The following is a 10,079-nucleotide window of genomic DNA, read 5'->3' on the forward strand; positions in this document are numbered from 1 at the left end:
CTGTGTAAGGGCTATTTTACCAAGAAGAAGAGTGATGGAGTGCTGCATCAGATGACCTGGCTTCCACAATCCCCCAACCTCAACCAAGTTGAGATGGTTTGGAATGAGTCGGACTGCAGTGAAGGAAAAGCAGCCAACAAGTGCTCAGCATATGTGGGAACTCCTTCAAGACTGTTGGAAAAGGATTTCAGCTGAAGCTGGCTGAGAGAATGCCAAGAGTGTGCAAAGCTGTCATCAGGCAAAGGGTGGCTATTTGAACAATCTGAGATACCAAATATATTTTGATTTGTTTAAAACTTTTTTGGTTTCTACATGATTCCAAATGTGTTATTTCAGAGTTTTCATGTCTTCACTATTATTCTACAATGTAGAAAATTGTCAAAATAAAGAAAAACCCTTGAATGAGTAGGTGTTCTAAAACTTTTGACCGGTAGTGTATATCACCAATTGGCCTCTGCTGGTGGCTTCAGATTTGTCAGCTTGCTTGTAGCAGCAAGTGAGAGGAATCTGTAGATGAGGATGGATTAGACCAGACATCCCAGCCAGAGCAATCTGTCAACCGGCCTACTAGCCTATTTCTAACCACCTGGAACTCCCAGTCATTTGAATACACTTCATGTAATTATAATGATTCACAGCACCGTTAATGTCATCAGTATTTACTTTGTCAAAATCCTCAGAATTGAGCTTTTAATAAAAAATCTGAACCCTCCCACTAAAATCTAAAACAGGACAAAGTTAGTAATTTTATCTGAACCTCTCTGCCCCCCAGCGGTGATGTAGAATTATGACAACATCTTAGTTCCAATATTGAAGTTTATTTGCTGTGGAAACATTGTCAGTACAGAGAGAACAGACATACAGTAAGTATGTTGAATTTGATAAATAGAAGAAAATATTTTACATATTCTACTCTAACTTAAAATGTTTATGAAATAAGATAAAATATTGATGAAAACATCTTGCCCAACATGATATCAACATTCGCCATCAGCAACATAGCAAAATGCCAGTTTTTCAACACAGAAAATGTCCACACACAGAAGACATGATTTCTCACCCATCGGTCTTTATAATGTCCTGATCAGATCCTACCCCCTTTGACCTTTGACCTCAGTTTATGTAACTCAAACCATAACAGAGGACAGAGTCATTACTTAGACCAGCACAGAGGACAGGCTCACGTTCCCTTCCACCTCCAGGATATCTATCTCCTGGAGCAGGAAGTGGCGGTGGTTGTAGCTGAACATCTGGACTCCATTCACCATCACCCTGTAGCACTTGGTGTCACACATAATGGTCACCTGAAACAGAGAGCCTGACATGAGTGCTGAGTTCATCCAAGGAAAAGCACATGGTACCATTGCAGCTAAAACACATTCAGAACTAATTTCAGCTCAAATTCTTACAAAATTCACAAAAAAATTAAAAAACAACGTTAAAATATAGCTAGCTTCCATAATACAGTGTACAATCAGGTATAATAGAGTTTATACCGTAAAAGGCTGGCCTCTGTAGAAGGGCATGCCCCCTGTCCTCTCCTCTGGACCCCACTGTTCCTTCAGGAGACTATTACGCACGACAATGTTCTCATTAAACCTGGGGTTGAAGTGAAGCGCCACCCCCGAGTTGAAACGCAGGTTAACACAGAACCTGGAACCATAAAGACCATGATCATGGTTATAAGGCTTGGCCAGGAATGTCATGTTAGATGACCAAATAAATGAATGCCCTGTGGTAGATACAGGAAAGGGTGTGCAAAGGTAAGCCTAAAAAGAGTATCACCCTTTGTCACGCCCTGGCCATAGAGAGGGTTTTGTTCTCTATTTTGGTTAGGCCAGGGTGTGACTAGGGTGGGCATTCTATGTTCCGTTTTCTATGTTTTGTGTATTTCTTTGTTTTGGCCGGGTATGGCTCTGAATCAGGGACAGCTGTCTATTGTTGTCTCTGATTGGGAGCCATACTTAGGTAGCCTTTTCCCACAGGGTTTTTGTGGGTAGTTGTTTTCTGTCTTGTGTTTTTCACCTAACAGAGCTGTTGCGCTTTGTTCCACTTTGTTTTTGATTCAGTGTTCAGAACTAATAAACATGATGAACACGTACCACGCTGCACCTTGGTCCTCTCCTTGCAACAACCGTTACACCCTTACCTATGTCGGCCATTGATATCAGAAGAAATGACATAGTACTGTATACAGTGGGGGAAAAAAGTATTTGATCCCCTGCTGATTTTGTACGTTTGCCCACTGAAAAAGAAATGATCAGTCTATAATTTTATTGGTAGGTTTATTTGAACAGTGAGAGACAGAATAACAACAAAATAATCCAGAAAAACGCATGTCAAAAATGTTATAAAATGATTTGCATTTTAATGAGGGAAATAAGTATTTGACCGCTCTGCAAAACATGACTTAGTACTTGGTGGCAAAACCCTTGTTGGCAATCACAGGAGGTCAGACGTTTCTTGTAGTTGGCCACCAGGTTTGCACACATCTCAGGAGGGATTTTGTCCCACTCCTCTTTGCAGATCTTCTCCAAGTCATTAAGGTTTTGAGGCTGACATTTGGCAACTCGAACCTTCAGCTCCCTCCACAGATATTCTATGGGATTAAGGTCTGGAGACTGGCTAGGTCACTCCAGGACCTTAATGTGCTTCTTCTTGAGCCACTCTTTTGTTGCCTTGGCCGTGTGTTTTGGGTCATTGTCATGGTGGAATACCCATCCATGACCCATTTTCAATGCCCTGGCTGAGGGAAGGAGGTTCTCACCCACGATTTGACGGTACATGGCCCCGTCCATCGTCCCTTTGATGCGGTGAAGTTGTCCTGTCCCCTTAGCAGAAAAACACCCCCAAAGCATAATGTTTCCACCTCCATGTTTGACAGTGGAGATGGTGTTCTTGGGGTCATAGGCAGCATTCCTCCTCCTCCAAACACGGCGAGTTGAGTTGATGCCAAAGAGCTCATTTTTGGTCTCATCTGACCACAACACTTTCACCCAGTTGTCCTCTGAATCATTCAGATGTTCATTGGAAAACTTCAGACAGGCATGTATATGTATTCTTGAGCAGGGGGACCTTGCAGGCGCTGCAGGATTTCAGTCCTTCACGGCGTAGTGTGTTACCAATTGTTTTCTTGGTGACTATGGTCCCAGCTGCCTTGACATCATTGACAAGATCCTCCCGTGTAGTTCTGCGCTGATTCCTCACCGTTCTCATGATCATTGCAACCCCACGAGGTGAGATCTTGCATGGAGCCCCAGGCCGAGGGACAGTTCTTCTGTGTTTCTTCCATTTGCGAATAATCGCACCAAATGTTGTCACCTTCTCACCAAGCTGCTTGGCGATGGTCTTGTAGCCCATTCCAACCTTGTGTAGGTCTACAATCTTGTCCCTGACATCCTTGGAGAGCTCTTTGGTCTTGGCCATGGTGGAGAGTTTGGAATCTGATTGATTGATTGCTTCTGTGGACAGGTGTCTTTTTTACAGGTAACAAGCTGCGGTTAGGAGCACTCCCTTTAAGAGTGCGCTCCTAATCTCAGCTCGTTACCTGTATAAAAGACACCTGGGAGCCAGAAATCTTTCTGATTGAGAGGGGGTCAAATACTTATTTCCCTCATTAAAATGCAAATCAATTTATAACATTTTAGACATGCGTTTTTCTGGATATTTTTGTTGTTATTCTGTCTCTCACTGTTCAAATAAACCTACCATTAAAATTATAAACTGATCCTTGCTTTATCAGTGGGCAAACGTACAAAATCAGCAGGGGATCAAATACTTTTTCCCCCCACTGTAGCTCTCTAATGTACTGTTTCTAGAGAGGGAGCACTTTGCTGGCAGTGAGTGTTACACAATCGTGAAAGAAAAATTATGCAAATTATTTGGAGGGTGACAGACTAATCTAAAAAGGACCTTTTACCTTACCATCTATCTGTATTGTCTGTAATGTACAGGTACACGATTCATAGTACCAACTCCGATCCATAGCAGGTGACAAGCAAGTTAATAATGCAAGATGTGTTTAAAAGGAGTAAGTGTTACTTACTTATCAGCGTTGTGGTTGACCACACCCTGGATGATGATGTTTCTGCCTGGGTAAAGTCCACCTACTATTATATTTTTATATGGCACAACCTGAGAACACAGGATCCAACACCATATCACCCTAACAATCGGTTTCGATAGTACATAAATGAATGTAATTGTTCAGTCTGCACTTAGTCTGTAGGTTAAAGAAGGGGTACTTACGAAGGATGGCTGGGGGGTGTATGGAGGGGGTGTCTATAAAATAAACCTTGCACATTACCATCTGAAGAATAGCACCTTTCAGTACAGTCTCTAAACTACTTTAATCTTGTCAGAGCTTCATTTTCATTTCAGTTTTATTCATTTATATACATCAATGATACAACTCCAATCAAATTCCTGATGTTGGCCTCCACTTTACACATTTTGAACTCTTAAAAAGTTGACTCATTTGAATGCAACGTACCTGAGCAAATCCTGGGGCGCAAAACGCAGCCGAGAAAGCCTACAAAATAAACAAACAGTTGTCAAACAAGAATCAAATTAAACAAGGAAACCATGAAAACATGATCAACCCTCAAAGCTAAAATTGACTGAATGGAATGAAATGCAGTGAAAACACCCACCACAAGGAAAAAAGCTAAATACACCAAATTAGCCTCCAACCCAGCATGCTATAATTTACCTGTGTGGCATTACACCATTGAGGAGTTTTGGGACCTGATTTACCGTGACGAGATTTAGTTTGGTTCAGTTGACCCTGTAAACAAAATGTCTCTCTTGGGTTATGGCCTATGCTACTATTTTGTGAGGACACATATGTAGTAATGTGCTTAGTAGTAATGTGCTTATTACTAATTACAAGTGTTTCCATACAACAGCAGGCCTTATGTAAATCCAAATACTAAAACTCGTAACACTTGTATAACTAAGAATCCTGTTGATCAGTCTGTCTGGAGAATACTCACAATGTGTGGATGGACAGCATATCCTGGTTGAGGAGGAGGTGACTGGAGAAAAGAAAATACATTTCATTTCTCTGTGTAGGATATGGACAGACTCTTGGTCAGCACATGTAAGTCTGAATACTATTTACTTCATTGATTAAAGTAGGAACTGAGGGAAATACTTTTTTGGACGCTAAAAAGATGTCCAAAACATCCTTACAATCATTATACACTCCGACCATGAACATTGCAAGTTGCAACTTGTTTTGCCGACTGGGCAGCGTTCCAAACAACTGACCAAGATCAGCAAATCTGTCCTTGTTCAAGGCTGATCCTTTGGAACGCAAAGATGTACAGTATTCTCCCAAACGGAGGACCTGTCAGATACCTACTGTCACTGCAGGGTTGGAGAAGGCAATGGATTGGATCTCCACTCCCCCATCCACGGAGATGGTGTCCACGCTGGAGAATGACAGCCGGTGCAGGTACTCCATGAAGTGGGCACCATTCACAATCACCTGGGATAAGACCGGATTTAGGAGAGACAAAGAAATCTATGGCACATGGAGGAAAATTAATGAATAAGAGTTCGAATCTATTTTGCTCTAGAACAGAGATACAATTCAATTCAATAAGTCCACAGTAAAAAAAAAAATTGCAGCCTAAGCATCAGTGATAAAAGTCTCCTGACCGAATATGAATCTCGGTTGACCAGGAACATGAGGGTAAAGTTGGCCCCCCGGGTCATGGATGCAGGGTATTCACGCTCCTCTGGGCCCCACTTAGAGTGCTGCATGGTGTTGCAGATCACAACGTCTTTGGAGCCATCATATCGGGGGTTGAAGTGGAGGGCTACATCGGGATTTCCTCTTGAGCCACATTGCAAATTCACATGAAACCTACAGAGAGAAGAAAGGGGTGCATACAGTGGGGGGAAAAAGTATTTGATCCCCTGCTGATTTTGTACGTTTGCACACTGATAAAGAAAGGATCAGTCTATAATTTTAATGGTAGGTTTATTTGAACAGTGAGAGACAGAATAACAACAAAAATATCCAGAAAAACGCATGTCAAAAATGTTATAAATTGATTTACATTTTAATGAGGGAAATAAGTATTTGACCCCCTCTCAATCAGAAAGATTTCTGGCTCCCAGGTGTCTTTTATACAGGTAACGAGCTGAGATTAGGAGCACACTCTTAAAGGGAGTGCTCCTAACCGCAGCTCGTTACCTGTAAAAAAGACACCTGTCCACAGAAGCAATCAATCAATCAGATTTCAAACTCTCCACCATGGCCAAGACCAAAGAGCTCTCCAAGGATGTCAGGGACAAGATTGTAGACCTACACAAGGTTGGAATGGGCTACAAGACCATCGCCAAGCAGCTTGGTGAGAAGGTGACAACATTTGGTGCGATTATTCGCAAATGGAAGAAACACAATAACTATCAATATCCCTCGGCCTGGGGCTCCATGCAAGATCTCACCTCGTGGGGTTGCAATGATCATGAGAACGGTGAGGATAATTTTATAACATTTTTGACATGTGTTTTTCTCGATTATTTTGTTGTCATTGTGTCTCTCACTGTTCAAATAAACCTACCATTAAAATTATAGACTGATCATTTCTTTGTAAGTGGGCAAACATACAAAATCAGCAGGGGATCAAATACTTTTTTCCCCCCACTGTATTTTAAAGTGATTAGGTTTAACAAGATCACTTCTGTGCTGATAGTGAGTGACAAGACTGAGCTGAAGGAGACATGGCTGTCCTACAGTGAAAAAGACATGTACTACTAGGTAGGTCTACCTCTGGGCTCCTGGCAGGACTCTCCCTGTCACAGTGATGGTCTTCCCCTCATGCAGAGCTCCCTGGATACAGCCAGTGAATGGCAATCTCTAGGGCATGAAGCAAAAAACAACACTTGACCAGGCTGGGTAGCTAATGTCATTCACCAGCTTGTAACTAGGTAGTCTGCCTGATAAGGCAAGGGACTTTGCAATAGACTTAGTTGAAAACTTTAAACGTTAACAATGGCAACATCAAGCATTGTGTAACCAATAACAATCTAAACGGTTATAGTTTCCTTTCTTACCTTCTTTCATTAATTATATTAATCACATAAGTTTTTAGGTGTCAAAGGTAGGGTGACCATACGTCCTCTTTTTCCCGGACATGTCCTCTTTTTCCCGGACATGTCCTCTTTTTCCCGGACATGTCCTCTTTTTCCCGGACATGTCCTCTTTTTCCCGGACATGTCCTCTTTTTCCCGGACATGTCCTCTTTTTGGACCTAAAAAAATGCGTCCGGCCGGGATTTCTAAATCGCCCAAAATGTCAGAGATTCGGCTTTTGCTTTCTACAGTCGCCATTCATTGTGTGCGTTTTTGTGGTTTTGCATTGCTTTAACCTTTCTCTTTAGGTCCCGCCTTCTCACACGCCACCATTGGTGGGTCATGTAGGCCTACGCAAACATTGGTCAAACTGCATCTCAATCATTACCCTCACCATGGCAACAGCCAAGAGACAGAGCAACTGCTTGCTTGTGTGACGACCCTCCCACTCTGTCTCCCGTATTCTCTATTTTTGTTCTTGTTTCCTTGTTGGGATGCCGGTGGGCGGAGCTGGGAGGGTCGTCAGCTACATGGGAAACACCTGGGTCCAGGTGTGTCCCAGGATAAAGAGACCTCTTTCACATTCATGAGGAGGACTCTCTCCATGCAGACACCTTGTTGTTTTTGGTAGTTATGATTTTTTTGGTTGTTTGCTTTGGCACCTTTCAACACTCAGCATTATTACATTCAGGTATGCAAAACCCTCACTTACACTACTGATTACACACACCATTGTTAATTACTTTGTTACTTTATTTAATAAATATATATTTTGATACTCCTTGTCTCCACGTTGTCTCCCTTTTTGTTGCGAACTCTGAGCCGGTTCGTAACACTTGTCAACAGTGGCACATGGCTCCAGAACAGCGTAAAAATGCCCAAACGCAAATGTAAATTCAGACGATTTACAGAGAACATTCCCGTGTTTTCGTCTTGGTCGGGATCCGTGTGAAGCAGAATGCATGACCTGCAAAGCTGGCACGTACGTGTCAGTGTCAAATAAAGGTGCTAGCGACCACATAAGCTCCGCAAAACACAAAATTGCAGCTAAAGTAGAGTTCGTCAGGTGAATTTAACTGACTATTTTGTGTTCGCAGGTAAAACAGAAGATGCTGTTACTGCTGCGGAGGGAGTTTTTGCATTCCACAACACTAGGGTGACCATACGTCCTCTTTTTCCCGGACATGTCCTCTTTTTTGAAAACTAAAATATGGCGACCCTAGTCAAAGGTGGATATGAAAATGACAGGAAATATAGACAGACCTATTCAATATTTTTCAGTCCTGTTCTAGTTCACTAAACTCATCACTAACAGACCCATTACACCTCATTTTATTGCATCGGATGTGCTAGTGTGTGCTGGGCTAGAATAAAAATGTGCAATCTGTGGGTCCAGAATATACAAATATTGTGGAACATTACACCAAAAATAAGCACCAAAATGACTCCCGAAACTCACATATAATGTCGCCTAAAAAAATACATGTAAATACTGTCTAAGTAGAATTCTTACCGGATTGAAGAAGGGTTGTTGACAAGCCATGCTCCGATTGAAGAAGGGTTGTTGCCAAGCCATGCTCCAGTGTGGATCTGATCTGTTAGGTGAATCTAGAGAGCGCGGCACATAGAGGTCCGGTGGTTCTCTTCTGCCACGTTCAAAACAACTGGGAACTCGGAAAAATACGAGGGGAAACCAATGACGTGAGTGATCTTCAGGTCGGAAAGTCTGACCTCTAGAAAGAGGCACAAGTTCCCTAGTTGGAATTCCGAGTTGGATAACCGTCCAAATCGTTTTTTTCCCAGTCGGAGCTAGTATTTCTTCCGAGTTCCGAGTTGTTTTGAACACAATGATGTCGGAGTTTTCATGGTCCCCAGTTGTGTTGAACGTGGCATTCGTAAATTATTTATCTTTTGTTTCCTCTTCCGTAAGTTTCGTTTCTCTGATAATGACTCATACGGTCATCGTTGTTTTACAGTGATTGAAACGCGGTCAAGCCATACGCCATTCGCTCTTTAGTTTCCTGCTGAATTCAACACTTCGCTTATTTTTCGCGTCTTTTCTGGTGGGGAGACTGAGTGGGATGCACTCTCATGCACAGACCGAGACGATAGCAACAAATCATTCCAAGCAAACAGTTTGAACCGCACTTATTCAATCTTTCATAATCAAAATGATACCAAATCGTTCATTTCATTTTCATGCCTTATCAAAAATGACTTTGACATCACAGGTTGCGGTCGCAGAGGCTGCAGTCGCCAAACGGGTATGCTGTTTAGCAAATGTTACATTGTTAAAGCAAGAACACAATCATGGCTTACAAACACCACACACACACACACACAAATTGAGCGAGTTGAGGTGACTAAGCTGCTTGGATTGTAAACTGTTTTGGTCAAAACATATTGATACAACAGTAGCTAAGATGGGGAGAAGTCTGTCCATAATAAAGCACTGCTCTGCCTTAACAGCACTATCAACAAGGCATGACCTACAGGCTCTTGTTTTGTCACACCTGTACTAATGTTCAGTCATGTGGTCAGGTGCCACAAAGAGGGATTTAGGAAAATTGCAATTGGCTCAGAACAGGGCAGCTGGCCCTTGGATGTACACAGAGAGGAAACATTAATAATATGCATGTTAATCTCTCCTGGCTCAAAGTAGAGGAGAGATTGACTTCATGACTACTGGTATTTGTGAGAGGTATTGTCATGTTGAAAGCACCAAGCTGTCTGTTTAAACGACTAGCACACAGCTCAGACACCCATGCATACCCTACAAGACATGCCACCAGAGTAGAGGTCAACCGATTATTATTTTTCAAAGCAGATACCAATTATTGCAGGACCAAAAAAAAGACGATACCGATTAATCAGCCGATTTTTATGTATATATTTGTAATAATGACAATTACAACAATATTGAATGAACAATGAGCACTTTTATTTTAACTTAATATAATACATAAATAAAATCAATTTAAGTCTCAAATAAA

General features: G+C 41.9%; 1 protein-coding gene across 1 annotated transcript; it reads right to left on the bottom strand.

The window, feature by feature from the left end:
- Nucleotides 1–798: 798 nt before the first annotated feature.
- Nucleotides 799–8,970, bottom strand: LOC115154569 (galectin-9C). Its single transcript, XM_029700919.1, has 11 exons — nt 8,600–8,970; nt 6,783–6,871; nt 5,665–5,872; nt 5,366–5,491; nt 4,995–5,036; nt 4,712–4,786; nt 4,493–4,531; nt 4,249–4,281; nt 4,046–4,134; nt 1,497–1,653; nt 799–1,304 (listed from the first exon to the last, which is right to left on the bottom strand). Exons 1-11 carry the CDS (start codon nt 8,660–8,662, stop codon nt 1,158–1,160), a joined length of 1,068 nt encoding a protein of 355 aa, XP_029556779.1. The 5' UTR covers nt 8,663–8,970; the 3' UTR covers nt 799–1,157.
- Between the last annotated feature and the right edge of the window lie 1,109 nt (nt 8,971–10,079).

This window comes from Salmo trutta, chromosome 19, assembly GCF_901001165.1.
Source record: "Salmo trutta chromosome 19, fSalTru1.1, whole genome shotgun sequence".
Classification (NCBI taxonomy): Eukaryota; Metazoa; Chordata; class Actinopteri; order Salmoniformes; family Salmonidae; genus Salmo; species Salmo trutta.

Excerpts from the sequence above, each read along its gene's own strand:
- LOC115154569 (XM_029700919.1), bottom strand. The coding sequence starts at position 8,662 with ATGGCTTGGCAACAACCCTTCTTCAATCGGAGCATGGCTTGTCAACAA. Across the intron at positions 6,872-8,599 it reads AACAACCCTTCTTCAATCCG|AGATTGCCATTCACTGGCTG; the intron begins GTAAGAATTCTA and ends TTCATGCCCTAG. Across the intron at positions 5,492-5,664 it reads TCAACCGAGATTCATATTCG|GTGATTGTGAATGGTGCCCA; the intron begins GTCAGGAGACTT and ends GTCTTATCCCAG.